This window comes from Vidua macroura, chromosome 3 (genome assembly GCF_024509145.1).
Source record: "Vidua macroura isolate BioBank_ID:100142 chromosome 3, ASM2450914v1, whole genome shotgun sequence".
Lineage (NCBI taxonomy): Eukaryota > Metazoa > Chordata > Aves > Passeriformes > Viduidae > Vidua > Vidua macroura.
Genome location: NC_071573.1, coordinates 93,548,572 through 93,566,111, shown reverse-complemented (window position 1 = coordinate 93,566,111; position 17,540 = coordinate 93,548,572). Strand labels below are relative to the sequence as shown.

The window sequence follows — 17,540 nt, the reverse complement described above, 5'->3', positions numbered from 1 at the left end:
AAAAAAAAAAAAAACAACTATGAAGAACTGTTTCGTCTACAAATACATTCACTAGAGAAAACTCCAGGTGAAAACTTCTTACACTGCATTTAATAGTGTAGTAAGTTTTATTTGAGATATTCAACTAGCAGAGTGAATTCATGGAAAGCCTTCCTATGGTCAAATATGATGTGACCTTTCTCAAAAGAAAAGGTAAAAGAACTGAGAAAATGCTCTTTAGATTTCAACTGGGAATAGAAATGCGTGAAAACTACATACAAAACTGCAGGTGAGAAAGAATTTTCTTAAGAGATGAGAAAGAGATTGTGTGGAGCATTCTAGTAAAATGAACTTATTGTTGGTACTGACAAAAGTAACAAAAATGTAACTCCAGGCCAAGTTATTTAATGATACAGGACTAATCAGTAAAGCATTACTTTTGTTTTGGATAAAAAAATCTTGGCAATAATAAGTAAATAAATTAAAAAATTAGACAAAATTGACATTATTGGAAATTATTATTACTTTAATTAAATAACATATCACACAGACAAGTTGCAAATGAGTAGTAATCAGTGTGTATTAGTAAGAGCCTGCAGTTATAGAAAGGCAGATAGCTCTGCACTGCAAACATCATAGAAGGACTTCAATGGAAATTAAAAAGTAGCATATTCAAAAGTAGCTACCTGCTATGTATACACTCAATTATATAAAACCTGCATATCATGACAGATGTTGAGCAAATGCACACCATTTCTCCCAGAGGTAGCTTGGGAAAATCACTGGTGTTTTTAAAGGTCATATTAGTGATATAGCTTTGTAGATTTATGTCTTTCTAATGATTTTTAAACATATTATTCTCTCTGTCCTGTCAAGGACACACAGTACATCTTTCATAGGGAGTAGAACAGTGTGTGGCTAGTCTTGAGTCTAAGTCATCTTACTTGTGCCAAATTCTGCTATCTGTCAGTAATAACAAGATGAAAATCTTTTCTCAGTGCTCCAAAAGACCAAGCAAAAAGTAACATAGGTTCAAGGCAGTTAAAGAGTTATACTGCTTCTTCATTTTACTGGTAAAACTTAAAATGAAAGCAGCACATTCTTTGTATAATACTTGGATGAAAAACATTGGGGGCATTTATGTAAGTCACAGTGTAGGGAAGCACAAAAGGCAAAGAATAAATGGGGCAAGACAGGATGCTGGTACACAGGAAAACCCTACAAAGATCTGCTGCCTGTCATCACAGACTGCTGAAAAGTGTTTTATAAAAGCGTGGCTATGTAATACAAACAGGAAGCCCACGAATAATGTATGAAAAACCCCAAAACAATCTAGTTCTGTAGCCACTAGAGAGAAGTCTCCATGTTGTGGTACAAGATAGCACTCTGAGAATGAACACATACTGGAGAAAGACTTAATACACAACAGAGGAAGACCTACTATGGCCTCTAGAGGTGAATGGGAAGAGAAGATCAGTCTACATAAACATGAATAACAGACAGTAGAACAGTGAATTGGCCAGTACAATTATTAAAGACAATTATGAGGCAGATAAAAGGGTGAGAAAAAAGAAAAACAACCCCCTGTTAAAATTAGATTCAAAGTCTGGAGTTGTTTTTAAAGAGAAATTGGGAACAGGTACAGAATGAAAATGAGACATCAGAAAGGCAACTGCACCTATTACTGGAAGCAGAACTACCTTGGGTAAGGCCACGAGATGTGGCTCAGGGAGAAGTGCCTCAGTATCTGTGAGCCAGTTAGGAGCAGAAGGTGAAGAAAAGAGCTGACAGCCACAGCAACAAAAGACAGAAAAATTGCAGGAGAGAGAGGAACTTACAGAAAGGACGTTTTGGAAAACAGTTCTATTAATTTGGTCGCAAGGGGCACACTGCCCTAGGCTCAGAAACAAGCAGCAAATCCAAACAGAACTTATTTTAAATTTCAGTCGCACATATTTAAAACTGAAAGATCTATCTACAGAAAGTTTATCAGTCTATATAATGACTGTGGATTGGTCATTGTTGCATCTATGGTTATTTCCTCAGTCTGTACTGAGTACAGTACTTTTCTGCCTCTCACTTGTTAAACTAACAACCTGTGAGGAATTTGGAAATTATAGAAAGGATATTCATCACAATACCTGTACACAACACAGAATAATTTTATCTTCTCTGACTGAATAAAATATAACATGAATTTCTAATTTAGTAAAACCACTTGCTGACTTTTTTGTCAAGGACTACATGGCCTTTGAATCACACAGGTCTTCAGTTGTTAGGTATTTACTGACTATTTATCAATGTATGAAGGAATTATTATCATAAAGCAAGGTAATTATATTATGTCATATCATATTAAGTAATCAATTTATAAATAGCCTTCCCCACTGAAGTCTCCTAAAGGATTGAATGCATGATATATTGCAGGGTTAGAAGTTCTTTCTTTCAGCTGAATGTTTTTAAAAAAGCTTGGCATGAAGAATGAGTTTTTATTGAAAAGAAGGTGGAAATTTCTCAAGGTTTGCATCAGACATTTAAGACTACAGATAATGTTTCTCTTTAAATTTCTTATGTAATTATTAAATACATTTAGAAAGCTAAAAAATAATAATTAAAAAATTACCTCATAACCTCGGGAACTATTTTGTATTCCAAAATGTGGAGTACCAGGGTCTGTACATGTATTGTGAGCTGGATCTAATGCAAAATGTGAAACACAACACATATTACTATGGTATGAAAAAAATACTCTAAAACTGTTTGCAAAGATTAAATCACTTCATCAATGTCTAGTGATGACAAGAATTCAATTTTTAATTGAATGTGTGTTTTTCTATATATTACACTAGTATTGCCAACTAAATTACCAGGTAAATCGTAGTAATTTCTTTCAGCACACTGTAATTTTTTAAAAAGGTTTTTGCAGGTATTTCTGGTTGTGCAGACTTTACAGTTAGGGTTGCATTAATTTTTATCAGTCTTATCCTTTTAAATGTCTGAATCCATAGTATATTTCACTATTCACAATGCAATTGGAATACAAAGAGAGATCTTTAGAAATCCTTATGTTTTCTTTATTTCAAATCAACAGCTTAATGATAAGTATTTCTAAAAAAAACACTCCCAAAGTTAAACAACCTCCTCAAACCCAAAAAAATCACACAAACTAAAAACCCCAAACCCATAATCAGCCTACTTTCTCTTTATTTTTGTATAGGCTTTTTTTTTTCTATGCCACAAAAAAAGCAAGTTTCTAATGGAACTCAGTTATTGCTGGAGAATAAAATTCCCTCCATGAAAAAAGCACAGGCCAACAGATTAAAACAAATTGTTCTGTTTCATGAGAGTACTTTAAAGCAGCCTGGAACTATTTTTCATTCAGTAATGCCCATATTCTGGTGGTGGCTTTGGAGTTGCCCAGTCATATCCACCAGTTAGACAGCACAGAGCTCCATCCAGTGGATTTTTCTGTAGTATGTGATTCTCCCTTGGCAACTGAGTCTGCTGTGTGCTGACACTGAATTATGAAGAACACATCTTGCGACTATACTTCATCTGTAACCATTTTTAGTTTTCTGTAGAGCAAAAATTGAACTTATCATTTACAATAACGTGATATTTCATTTCACTCTTGGCCAACTCCCATTTTCAATATTGACCATCAGTAGAGCATAAAAATTTAACTGGACTGATATATACCAAAGGCTTCAAAAGTTAGGTGGATGTTGACCTAAAGTGTAAGAATGAAAAGCAAACATGCTCTTGATCTTGAGATGCTTGAACAGCTCCAGAACTTTTTAAAAATTATCAACAGCTGGAATTCTATTTCTAGAAATAGACATGAAGCTGAATTGAATTTTAAGATAAGTTTCATCTGAAGAAGCCAAAGCAAGACTTCACAAAGTATTCTAAGGAAACCATTGCCACCCAGAAACAGAAAAGCTTCCACTATACGTTTTTTTCAGGTCTAATTCTAGATATTGTTCACTGTTTTTAACCTTCAAATTGCTTAGATAACTTATCGGTAAATATGTTAGATGATCTAATATTTTCCTTTTACAGTAACATAAAAATGGTGATGTAAAAGAAAAACTTGTATCTTTGGTGCACTACTTTCCATGTGCTTCTGTATTATACTATATAAAATATAAACAGAAATGTGATTATTACATTTTCAAAATTGATTCTTTGCATCAGACCTTAAAATTAGCTTTTTTAAGCCTTGTTGCCTCTGTAGCAAAATATAGGTGTAAGATGATTGCCCAGTTTGCAAAAACTATGGAGAGAATTTTTTAATTCACACAAAATAATTCTGTTGACTGTTATGTCTTCATTTAAAAATCATGATTACAACCTTTTTTTCAGAGTGCCCAGCTCTTTCACACAGCCAATATCTCAGTCATGACAAAATATATAAACAGTCTACAATCTACATCTGAATATGTTTTTTTAGAAATATCAAAGAGAATTTTTTTATTATAAAACTAAACCAATTTTCTCTAGCAAGTCACCCCAAGTGGGATCAAATTCTGATTTCAGTGGGAGTTAAAGGTGTCAATCTGATTGATATAACATGCTAAAAGCCTACCAGTTGCACAGCAGTCAATGAGAAACTGAGATTATTTGGGAATTAATCTGAATTTCAAAAGATCAGAGATGTACAAGCCATGTTCACAAAGTCGAAAACACTTTGATTTAGGATCAATAAGTGTCTTTAACTCTCCAGTGACAAAATCTGGTCTTTAATCTGCCACTGTCTTCTGCATATCCAAGAGATTCTAAAAATAGTTGGAACAAATTTATTCACTTACACTTATTGACGTTCCGCATTTCCAGCAGACAAACAACCATGTAAATATACAAATAACTTCATATGTGATTGTGTTTATCCTGTAGTATTTAAACTCAAAATATAACCTTATTAAACTAGTTATTTTTATATTGCATAGATCTTTTCTATACTTGGATAGCTAATTGCTAGACTTATGAGAGTGTAATAGTTTATCAAGAATATTCTCAGTAGAACATTCATTAGGGGTAGTTTATTACCAATGCATGTTGGCTGAATTCCACTCCAAGTACCATCTGCTTGACAGAATCTTCTTGAGGAGCCTATCAGAATAAAAGGAGGTCTGCATTGGAAGCTAACTTCAGATCTGTAGGTGAAACTTTTTCCATTGAGGCGTCCTTCTGCTGGAGTACCAGGATCACCACAAAACACAGCTGATACATAAAAATGAAAAGAAAAAAAAAGGTATCAAAATCTGCACATGCTTTTACTTGAAGTATTCTACATTGTTTTATGTGCAAGGCAGGCATACTGGATATGAGTGCAAATGCTACACTCATTTATCTGTGTAGGACTGTAGATCTAAATTCTTGACAGCAATTTAAAATAAATTGTCACTGTTATAGCTATTGTAAGCATAGAACTTAACCTGGGAAAATAGAGCTTTTAAGTGAGACACTTAAATATTGATTAGATTTGGATGACAAAATAATCCCAAAGTAGACAATGCTATATTGCAATGCTTAAAAATAAAACCATTTTTTCACATCTGACACACTCAAATGAGTAGGTTGGAAATTTTTGCCTTAATTAGATAAAAGGAAAAATGTTTATCAGGGTCCTAACAAGATTTCAAGCACTCAAAGAGCTGAGTTGACAGATTTAGAAAAATAAATGCTGAAAAATAAATACAAGCAAGATATGAGGGTATGTACTCGCCTTAAGAAATAAAAAAATGCTTAGAAAGGCTATGAGCTATGAGCTTAAATCGTTAGCATCCTTGTTTTCACCTGTTAATGGAAATGGAAACAGGGAAGAAAAAAAAAAGGACAAGTATAAGGGAATATTCCAGTCATGCTCACCACAAGCCAAATTCAGAACATCCAGTAGGATTACCAGTAAGGCAAATGGTGATGGATACAATTAGGTAACAAAAGATGTGGGTGACTTTTGGGGGAAGGAAGAAGACTACGACCTTTAATGGGCACAGCCACTCAAATTTCATAATAAGGTCAGCTTTTTGGTACAAGGAAGGACAATCCTGCAGTAATTCATATATTATTACCTGATGTAGCTGAGTCCTTTTTAAATTGTGATTCTGTGACTGTAGCCCAAGACAACTGGATGTAGCTTTGGTGAAGCCAAATACAACTGTACCCTGGAAACTTACGCAAACATTGTGGGATGTCTCCCCGCCAAACTCCTCGTCCTTCGCAGGAGAGAATAGCTGTGTTGGACAGCTGATAGCCTTCTGCACAGCTGTAACTCACACTAGCACCCCAACGATAATCAGATCCTTCCACTTTCCCATATAGTACTGTAGGAGGAGGGCCACAAGTAATAGCTGTGTCAGAAAAGAAAAGTTACAATTTCAAGAATTTATAGGGTTTAGGAATATGTAATATAATACACACTCATACATTTGAACCTAAAAAAAGTATTTCAGACTATTGTTCCAACAAAGCATACCTGTGTTGACAAAGCAGCCTGTAATAGACAGAAAACTAATTTAAAAACAAAAATAAAGGCTCTGGATTTAGGAAGTCCCTGACTGCTAGGTTGCTAGAAGCCCAAAGAGTACATAGCTACCTAGTTTCATATTTTTTCCTTATATATTCATTACTGATTATTTTTGGCAACAGGTTACTAGCTAGGTAAAGGTTTTCAATAAACATTATTTCTTTCAATAAATAAGTTTTTATGATTCTGAATTTCTAAATATTTGCATTTTTTTTAAAACCAATTTTGCAGCACTATTTAATATGACTGTTCATTCACCTGCTCATTTTCTAAGGCTTTCCACACACAATGGTAATTAATTTTATTGGTAATTAGGGGCAAAGAAATTATTCTGATGTTTTCCATCTTCTGATAAGAGTGCCTAAAATGATGAAATCTGGAATGTCCATGTTTACATTTCCCTATAATTTCTTTCAACAAAGACCACAACCATAAAATCACTCAGGCAGTAATTCTGATGACAGAAAAATGCAGTCAGTTGAATACATATGCCAAAATTTAATTAGTAGGCTAGACTTAGATATCCCAGTGAAGTGGTTCTAGGTGAGTTGGCAGCCTAGACCTTCTATAAGCAGAAGATACCCTAGGCTGTTAAATTTACTCCCTGGGCTGGTGAAGTTGTTTTAACAATTTTCACCAGGCTGCCTTATTTGTCTTTCAGCCTCATCTCCACTATGACCTTCCTGCTAGCACTTGTAATTAGCTATTTGTGAAGCGTGTTTTGGGCTGTTTATGTTGGCTACACTACTGCAACAAGGGAATTTTTTACAGAAAACTTGGTTTGCAGAATCCTGTTGTCTAGGATTTTGTCTAACTAATCCAAGAGAAACGGGCCAAAAAGGAAAATGGGTACTACATTCATATTTTTTTTAAGCTGAGCACTCTGACAATCCATTGCAGAGAGATTTCCTACTTTAGTCAATAACATCACTATTTTGACTACTATTCTACCACAGCATATGTGCAAAATAAATATAAATTCTACAGAAATACTTACCTAAATGTTTTAGTTGCATTTGGAACAGTAATTGTTCTAGAGAATATTTTGATTTTTTTTAATAAATAAAACACCAATTAGTGAATATCACATATGTGTCCAAACAGTACTTGTAAACTGTTAAATTCAAAAACTCACCTTTGCAAATTGGTTTACTCTGGTTCCAAGTGCTATCTTTTACACAACGCATGGTAGATGAACTTGCAGGTTCCATCAGATAGCCTGGATTGCACTGATAGCTGACTGTCTTATTAAAGGTAAAATCATTTCCAAACTGAATGCCATTTGCTAATGCACCTGGATCTCCACAGTTAATCACTAGTGAGGAAAATAAAAAAGGAATTTTTAAAATAAAGATATAGCCACGCATACCTAATGTCCTTTCTTTTAGTTTACAATACAAGAAATATTTTGTTTCTGTCAAGAAAAGTTATCTTTCTGAGGCATTTAAATGGCATGGACCAAATATCATTTTCCTTTAACACAGTAGCCTCATCTGGCATGCTCTACAGCTCCTGTAGACTGTTGGTGGTAGTTTTGACAGGACGTTTTCTACCTTCATACTGAGATCTTTGTCACATCAGGCCTGAAGTTGATGGTGCAATGCAATTCCAGAAGAGTTATGAAATTACTCTTTTTTCCCCTTTTACATATTTATTTTCTTTTGTGTGTGTGTGCATGATGTACTGTGAGTTTGGATTTGTCAGTGAAGCCACTAGCCCTGCTTGCCTTGTAGCACTCCTCTGGTCCCTGCTCACTTTACCTGATGGAATAGTCCAGTCTTGCTGCTCCCTGATTCCTGGTCCCAAGCAGAATGGTGATTGATCAATTCTGACTCATTTGGTTTACAATAAAAACTGGCACAGTAATGTATCCAATTACACAAAATTTGATTTTGAGCTACCAGAACTTCCTCCTCTAAGCATAAGCCACATGGAAAAAAAAGGAAAAAATGCTAAAGGAAACTCTAAAGGAGCAGCTAAATACAACATTATTCTAAAAAATATTAATATAATCAAATTGACATTTCTGACGTAAACAAATACAATAAAGTTACCTATGTAGTCATCTTAAGAAGATAGTTCTGGAAGCACCTAGCATGTATTATAAGGGCATGTACCTTTAGATATATAAAAATATTCATGTATTAAAGACAGAAATGTGGAAAAATGTGTTATTTTATCTATCAAAAAAAATAACTTTCAGTAGGAAGGCTGGATGATTTACTATGTTAAAGCTTTAGGGGAAGAAAATTTGTTTCTGACCTGTGCAGTCTGGAGCAGTACCAGTCCATGTCCCATTAGCAGTACAATGTCTAGTAGTTAGCCCTGAAGTTTTGTAACCTTCCCAGCAGGCATAAATGACTGAGCTGGAGAATAATATTCCATCAGTGTATATTATCATACCATTGGCTGGTGTGCCAGGGTTCCCACAAGATACAGCTGCAAAGAGATTTTTCAAAAAAGAAAACGTATTTTGATGATGGGTGACTAACTTGGATGAAATAAAAGGAAAAGAACAACTAGGTTAACAGCTCATCTTTGAAAACACCTATAGCAAGTTTTACTGAGAAAATATGTAATAGGTATATTCTTGAATTAACATTTTAATTCTCTTTGGTAATATTATTGCTAGCATTTGTTTTTGTTTTTGGTTTTTTTGGTTGTTTGTTTGGGGTTTTTTTTTGTTTTTTTTTCCTTTTTTTTTTTTTTTTTTCAATTCCCGATTCAGATGGCTTGCTCTTTTTCTTCTACTACACCCAATACAGTCACTGGAGCAAATAAAGCTCATTCAAGACTTTCTGACAGACCTGTACCTCTGCATTGCCTTTTGGCACATTTTTATATTCTCTTCCTGTCTTCGGGTATCTCCTTTTTCAATTGTAAAAAATGCATAAATAGTAAATTGTGACCTTCTTGGTGATTTATTTTTTGACTCAAGAGAAGAACAGACATTCTGTATTTGCCTCCATATCTTTTGGGCATCTATATCAATTCTTTAAGGCCATAATTATGTTTCAGCTTCATATGTCCAAGATTTGACAGCAGCTTAACTTGATTACTTTGATTACATGTCAGGGTTTTTTGGAAGGTGAGGTTGTTTTTTCTCCCAGTGGACCAACCAATCATTAAAAGAATTTGAGTTTTTTGTTTTGAGTTTTCCTAACAAGCTTTCTAGCAACTCCAATCTTTTGAGACCCCCACCTAGAGTACTGCATCCACCTCTGGGGGTCCCAGTAGAAGAAAGACTTGGACCTGCTGTATGTACACCTGCTGGATGGCCCCAACATAATACTTATAATCTAATAATTAAAATATAACAGTGTTAGGTTTTGTGATTAAAACAAATATGATTTGCCAATTAAAAATTAATCTCCCATTTATGTTTGGAATAATACCTTAATGCCTCTTTAAAATCAATTTTTAATCAGTTTTTAAGTGTAAATAAATCAGTTTTTCTCTTCAAATAATGAAGAGAAAAATTCAACAGATTGTAAATTGAACTTCCAGGAATCAACATATGCTCTCCTCCTAATCTCATGGTTACTTAGAATAAATAGGAAACAATTGAAGGGCTATAGAAAAATGGGAAAAAAAGAGGCTTTTTTCTCATTTTTCTTTTTTTTTTTTTTTTTTTTTTTTCTGAAAAGGCAAGGTTGAAGCAAACACTATGATTAGAGCCAAATAAAAGCAGCATTTAAAACAGATATAATTGCCACTGACGTCTGCTGTCCTACTATACTTAATGTCTTCATGTAAGGGAAGTAGAAAGGATACTGCAAAACTTCAGTCTTCAGCTGAAAAAACTGATCCTGTGCCCACTGCCATTTTTATAGTTATGATGCTATCTGCACTGACAGAAGATTAGTCTGTGCTGAAGAATACTGCAAAAGAATAATTGTTCTCAGAATAAAAAGTGTAGGTAAAAAAAAAATGTAACAAATATTTTGTTCTATCATGTAGTTTAGGAGACAACAGATACTACAGAATCTATTAACTCTGATGACTTAGATAAAACAATTTTTTAAACATTCTCGGAAAATGAGAAGTCATTATAAAATTGAATTTAAAGTCTTCTATTACTGCTTCCCAATTTTAACTGCATAAAACTGTAAACATTCTTTATTGTTTTTTATCTTATTTTAAAATGTGATTTCAGAAATATTTTATTGCATTTCTTCTGAAAGAGGCAGCATAAAAATATCTTGTTAGAAAATAGTCTAACTTCCATTGAGAAACATGCATCGATTTAATTTATACTTAATTTATATATTCATTTACACAACTTTATTTTATCATTTATTCGGTCCCTGATGCATAGATATTACATAGAAAGAGAAGATGAAAGTATTTTATTATTACAAAACAGATGACAGATTTATTTATCACTCCATTTTCATATCTTCAATCAAAAGCATTTGTTTAACATTTAACTCAGGTGTCTATTATTTATGTTCAGGCTAATTATTTTTTAACTGAAATTATTTTCTCACAAACTTCTTATACATATATATTCCATAACTCTAGCAGCTTGGATTTAAGTTTTTAAGCAAAACATGAACTGCTTGTAAGCATTTATCACCTTTCTACAGGATGTTATGAAAGCATATTTCTGCCTAACAAAATTTTTCAATCAAAGATTAAAAAGTCTTTTGGAAGTGTGTCAATAGTGTCAAAATGCCAGTGTATTAATTCCTACCTTCACACACAGGCTGTGTACCTGACCAGGAACCGTTAAGCAAGCATGTTCGCTCTGCAGACCCTCGCAGCTGATAACCCATTTCACATGAGAAACGTAGCAGACTTTTTGTTTTGAATTCATCCCCTAGTCTAGACCCATGAGCTGGTACTCCTGGATCATCACAAAAACCAGGATTATTTCCTGCAAAATACAACAGAGCGCAATTATTGGCAGGGACATTATGTGCAAATGTAGTGGCAGTGAAACTACTCTTGTGAATAGAGCCACCGCATTGTTTCTATTACAATCAATGCATTTTCTTCAGTATTATGGTGTGAAAATAAAGTCCAAGAAGAAAATACATATCTTTTTACCCTACTTCTTCTCTCAGACAAATACAGTCCTAAACCCAGAATGTGATAAAATAAAGCTAAAAGATAATGAGAACATGGGAACCATCCCTGTCACTTTTTATCAACTCAACAAATCTGTTGCTTTTTAATATAAATTATATTTTCTACTCATTGTGTTTTATTGTTTAACTTGTAGTGACATCTTCTAATAACAAGAATTAAATAACAGCAGAAGTGAGGAGAATCATATTAAAATTTTTAGGAAATGCATTTGAAATACCTATATCTACAGAAAATACTCATGCCAGTCTATGTCTGTCAAGAATGAAAATATCTCATAATTATCCTTATCCTCTAAATTTCTAAGCAAATATTGGTTGCAAATTTAGAGGAGAAAGAACGTGTTGCAAGACAGAGCTCTCAAAGATGTCCTCATCAGTCTGATGAGTCAGTCAAGTGCTTTATCACATAAAGCAGCTGTTACAGGAAATACTATACAAGATGGTTAAGGAAGCATGGTCTCAGTATCAACCATTTATTTTTACATTTTGGTATAAAATTGTATCTCTCTTGAATACTTTTGTGTCTATATTGCAGTTAACTGCAATATTATCCTTTGTTCTCCGCTTTTGAATTATATGTCTAAACTCAAATTCTATTGAAACTATAGGTTTTGGTTTTGGGCTTTGCTTTTATTTTGGGTTTGTTTTTTTATTTTTCAAAATACATGTAAATACTTTAATAGTTTGAAGTCTGTATATTCTTAAATGGGTTTTTCTTCATAGGCACCCCTCTCATATAAAAGATAAAATCTTAAACAAAGAAAAAACAGTACCAAATTTTTGAGAAAACTCAAATAGGTCATTTAGAAATTAAAATTTTCTTATGTCAGAAAGTACATAGTTTTAATAATGGCAAGCAAGATTGGATACAATCATGATTTCACATAAAAGGAGGCCAAGACAGTTCCTGAATTCAAGACTAACCTGTCGGCTTTGATTGTGTTCACTTTGTTTAGTACTAGGTTCTTCTAGAACAGATTGTGCTTGTCACACTGCCCTACAGCATTTGGACGTAGATTTCCTGGTATAAATACATGCTTGTAAAGAGTGTGAGTGTCTTAAGTCAGCTGGTATATTCTGTCTCTCTGTGTACAATAAAACTCACTCTCCAAAATACAGTGGCTGCCTCCAAACTGACTGTTGAGAATTATCTCCAGCACACAAAAACTTGTAAAGTACTTGTGCGTTGTTTGATGTACTTCCAGGTGTAATGGGTAAAAATTAATCTGGGAAAAATTTCAAGAGTATAATGGTCTCAGGGATCAAGCAGTGTCATCCATGACCTATGCCCTGGCACTGCTAAAGCAGAAATCCAGATGTAGCCTCTGGATGCTATCTGCTTCCACTTACTCTAAGACATTACTATTTCACAGATATTTCTGTCTGCTTAAAATGTGTGAAATAACATGAGGGCTGTGATTCAGGCTCCCACTGTGGAATGTTTATGGCATGAAACAGTTATATCACATATACTTGACTTGTGAACACAAAGGGATTTTTTCAGGGAAGAATGATCTATGATTCTGAAAATTTGATGATGTCTCAGTTGCTTAGGAATTTTGCTGAGAGAATTATTCCAGATGAATGACTGGACATTTTTTTTTCTTGGACATGCCTAGTTTTGACTTGGAGAAACTATGAAATGTTTTAATCAAAGGGTATAGACAAAGGCAGTTACAGTAATATGAAGGTCTAGATCCCTTTATATTTAGCAATGTAGAATACTCAGTATCCATTATGGAAAAATAAGTGCGTCATTTTAAACAAAAAAGTCAAGTATTGCTTAATTCATAAGCTACAAAAGTCCAGCACTGCAACAGCTCCCAGGTGACAACAAACCCAGAGATCATATTTCTACCATCACAGAACCATCAGGCATTCAAATATATATTAATATATAATAAAGAAATTAATCTCATTCTGAAAGAGACTACAGGTTTTAAACATCCTATTTGGACTGTTTTTCATATCCCTGAAGTACAAAACCAATTAGAGTTCTCAGTCATCCTGGGCACAATCATTCTTTCACTGACATTGTGACAACAAATTATTCATATTGGATTTTGATGGATTAATCTCCTGAATATCTAACTTGGAAAGTGTAGTTTTACAATTCTAAATACCTTAGAGAAATGAGACACCTTTTTAGAGTTTTCTTCAGCTTTTTTTTTGTGGGGGGTTCATTGCTTTTTTTACATTGAGCCAACAGAGGTAGATTTTCATTTCCTTGGCAATCACCTTGCTCTTGAGATGGTGACCCATTGTGTTCAAAGTTAGAAAATTGAATTCTGCATCAATAACAGTATTTTAGTTACAGTAGGCATATCTTCCCCACCATAAAACATGAGTACAGGGCTCTTTAGTGTTTTCAAAATCTATGAGTCTATAAAATACTGACATATTCATGACTGAAAATATCTGAAGAGTCTCAATTATTAGCAATTAAAATTTCCCTCCACCAACAGGAGATGTTTCCTTGTTGTGAGAAATGTTGGATAACAGCACTAGATTGTTATCTGACTATCTACGGGTAATTTCAGATCTGGGATATTATGCTGGATAAAAAGGTGAAAGTGACATAAATGTGAGCTTAAGATAAGCAAGAAAAGATTTCTTGTTGTGCAGTGATGCCTTTCAGGTCTAGGCATAGAGACCATAATGGCAGTGAGATCTATCAGTGTGAGACGAGTCTAAACTATTTCCTTGAGCAGCAGAGAACTGAAAGGAACAGTAGTGATTTAAATTAATTTCCTTTTCTCAGTATTTCAAATTCTGCTAAGCATCCTTGCAGAATCATCCTTGCAGCTCATAAATGGACCATTTTCAATGAACACTTATTCAGAGCTTTTTCAAAGTACTGGAAATAATTCAAAGTACCTTACACCTATTTAAATTAGGTCAAATTTGAATTGAACCCCATTGAATTACATCAGCCCAACAGCGGGCATGTCCAATAGTTCAAGGGAAGTTATAAGATTGTATAATGGGTAATTATGAACAATTTTCTCACTAGAAAATTTTCTTCTAAAACCATTCAGGTATTTGATTTTTATATACCAAAGTGTGTATACCTGTTTCCCTTACAAAAGCTATTAATATGCTGTGTGTGTCCTTAGTAGCCAATTCTCGCCTGAACTCTTCACTTCAACAAAACTGTGTGATGCTTTATGGCTTCTTTTAGATTTGCATAGTCTAGGAGAGAATGAATTGTTCCTGTACTTCCTGACAGCACCAAGAACACATCAGATATTTATGGTATTCACACATTTTGACAATAATAAAGTATATTTCTGCAAGAGAAAAGAGGAGCAAAATATACAAAGTTTACCTTTATACCTTTGGTGTGGAGTTTCTTAATCAAAATTTTCTAATGTAACAACCTTTGTTTATGCAAAATGGTGTTCATAAAAATATAATGTAACACATGTATCCTTTTTTAAGCAAAACTTGACCAGGTTTGAAACACTGTTTTACTGTATCGTCTACACACTGCAGTATACAACCAGAGCATCTGTCTGAGGAGTGAAGTTGTGAAGCAATGACAAAGAGAGTACAATGATTATGAGAATATTTCAGCAAATGGGTGTGATACAGTGAAGTGGCTATTGGTGGAATTAAAATATAACTGGAAAATACACAAAACAAATATTTGGCTAAAAAAATGTGTGAGAATAGCCTTGCTCATATGAGAAGGTGACATTCAGATAATGGTTGGTACAAGTACCTGAACAGTGAGGGAGAGTGCCACTCCAGTGGCTATCTTCTTGGCACTCCCTCGTAGAATTTCCTATGAGCCTTCGACCTGCTGTGCACGAATAGTGAATTATGGAGCCATATGTAAATTTGTCTCCTGAAAGAATTGCATTTGCAGGTACCCCAGGATGTCCACAAGAAATGGCTAACAAAGGAAAGAACACAACATTATAAGACATTTTCACAGCAAAGAAAAAAATCTCTTATAACCTTTTAAATACAAGGCTGGTTCCAGAAAATATATGTGTCTGTCTGGATTTCAACTCTTACATAGTTTTAGTTTTCTTGTTGCTATAGATGATTTATTGGTCATTTGTAAGATTAAACACAAAACTATGTATAAAATTAGCCTATCGAGTTTAGCCTTTCTCTAAAAATATAGAGATTTCTTTCCTCATTCATTTCTGTTCATGACCCTTCCCTACAAAGAGTACACCTTCTTTGGGTCAGCAATAGGAAGGAAGACACCAAATAAGGCTATTGCTGTAATGTGCTTATATATTGCAGATATGATAATGTAGGTAGCTTTATTGTATCTACAACTAGGTACAGTTTAAGCAGCATAGTGAAATAAAATATTTATTCTGTAATATTTTTATAGCAATGTGATGAACTAGAGTGAGCAAGAGGAAAATGGATTACTGATAATTTTCATAGATTTAAATCATATTTATATTTCTAAGATACAAGAAGTGAGGAATATGCTTGCACCAGCAAATATTCTGGCCAAACTAAAAAAAAAATTATGCAGCTATTTTGTATTTAAAATTGTGTATTTTCCCTAATTATTTTACTACTGAAATGTGAATAAACCAACTTTTTCAGGTTACAGCTCTTACTGACAGACACTGCAAGCATAGATTGTTGTGGGAAAAAAAAAAAAAAACACAAAACAAACTAAAAAAAAAACTGTTTGGGTTATGTGAATATTAGTTACATAGTAGTATGAAAAGCATAATAAATAAATAAATTCACCCACCTAGTGACATTTATTGGTCTGGTATATAAATGTAAATCCATGAAATAAATAATTGTAGTAAAAAATTGCAATTCTGTAAAGCAAAAACTTTAAAAACTTCTGATGTGTAATTTCATTTACTACTTCTTTTAATTGCATTGCATATCAGAAATCATGACAGCAAATTAACAGTGATCAGAGAAGGAAAATATCTCAATGGAATTAAACTCAGGCAAATTGTTATTTTGTTTGATGAAGCTTATTGATCATAGGAAACACCAGATTTCCTCCCTCTCTGAGGAGAAAGTTATGGAGGAAATATGAAGTAATGTTATGCAAAGACGCTCTTGAGCAAAATTTTTCTAAACGACATTTCATGGATTTGTCCTCACATATACAATGCAATAAGTCTGAAAAAACTATAAATATGTGATATAGGCATTAACAGACTTAGACTATCATTCTAAATTATAACAAATATACAATAATTTTAAATTTCCCTAGCTATTTCCAGATACCTTAACGATTCATCGATAAGGCAAATTAATGTTGACTTTCTGGCATTTGAAATAATAGCTCCACAGTTCCCTGGAAACACATTTTTAATAATGGTAAGTTGCATGATATTTTGCCCTAATATTTCCTTACTGAGATATACAATTTGCAATTTATTGATCTTAATGTCCACACTGTTCCTTAATAGATGGCTACACTTCTTTTTTCTATCACAATTTAAAGTCATGCTCAACTCTTTAATGCTAATCCAACCAAATGGACACTTACACAAACACTTTGGCAATGATCTATCCCATAACCCATTAGCTTTACAGGTCAGTGCAGATGAGCCCAAGAGATAAAAGCCCTTCTTGCAATGGTATGCCACGCTCGTTCCGTATTTGAAATTTTCAGGGTAATTCTGCTGTCCGTGACGAATTGCATTCTCCACAAAGCCAGGATCAGAGCAGTTCACCACTGTAAGACAAACAGTATTCACTGCTGATGCATAACAGCAATATCATAAGTTTAGCAATCATTTTCACTTCTTCACTAGAAGCTCGTGATTGTGCTTATCTACAGTTCCTTTGTGGGTTTTATTTGACTTAAATATCAGAAATATTGACTCCTAAGTAAGACACTAGATCTTTTTGCTTTGAAAGTAATACTACAATTTACTCCAGTTCTTGGACAAGATAAATAGTATCAAGTATACAAGTGGTTCAAAGATGAA

General features: G+C 33.7%; 1 protein-coding gene across 1 annotated transcript in view; it reads right to left on the bottom strand.

Annotated features, from left to right (window-relative positions):
* Positions 1-17,540, bottom strand: part of CSMD1 (CUB and Sushi multiple domains 1) — a 1,093,428-nt gene that overhangs the window by 19,204 nt on the left and 1,056,684 nt on the right. The window contains exons 55-62 of the mRNA XM_053974810.1: positions 17,096-17,284; positions 15,326-15,499; positions 11,205-11,387; positions 8,771-8,947; positions 7,644-7,823; positions 6,159-6,332; positions 5,029-5,202; positions 2,603-2,676 (exon numbers count right to left, since the gene is read on the bottom strand). Of these exons, the coding sequence (XP_053830785.1) occupies positions 2,603-2,676; positions 5,029-5,202; positions 6,159-6,332; positions 7,644-7,823; positions 8,771-8,947; positions 11,205-11,387; positions 15,326-15,499; positions 17,096-17,284 (1,325 nt within the window). The remainder of the gene's footprint in view (positions 1-2,602; positions 2,677-5,028; positions 5,203-6,158; positions 6,333-7,643; positions 7,824-8,770; positions 8,948-11,204; positions 11,388-15,325; positions 15,500-17,095; positions 17,285-17,540) is intronic.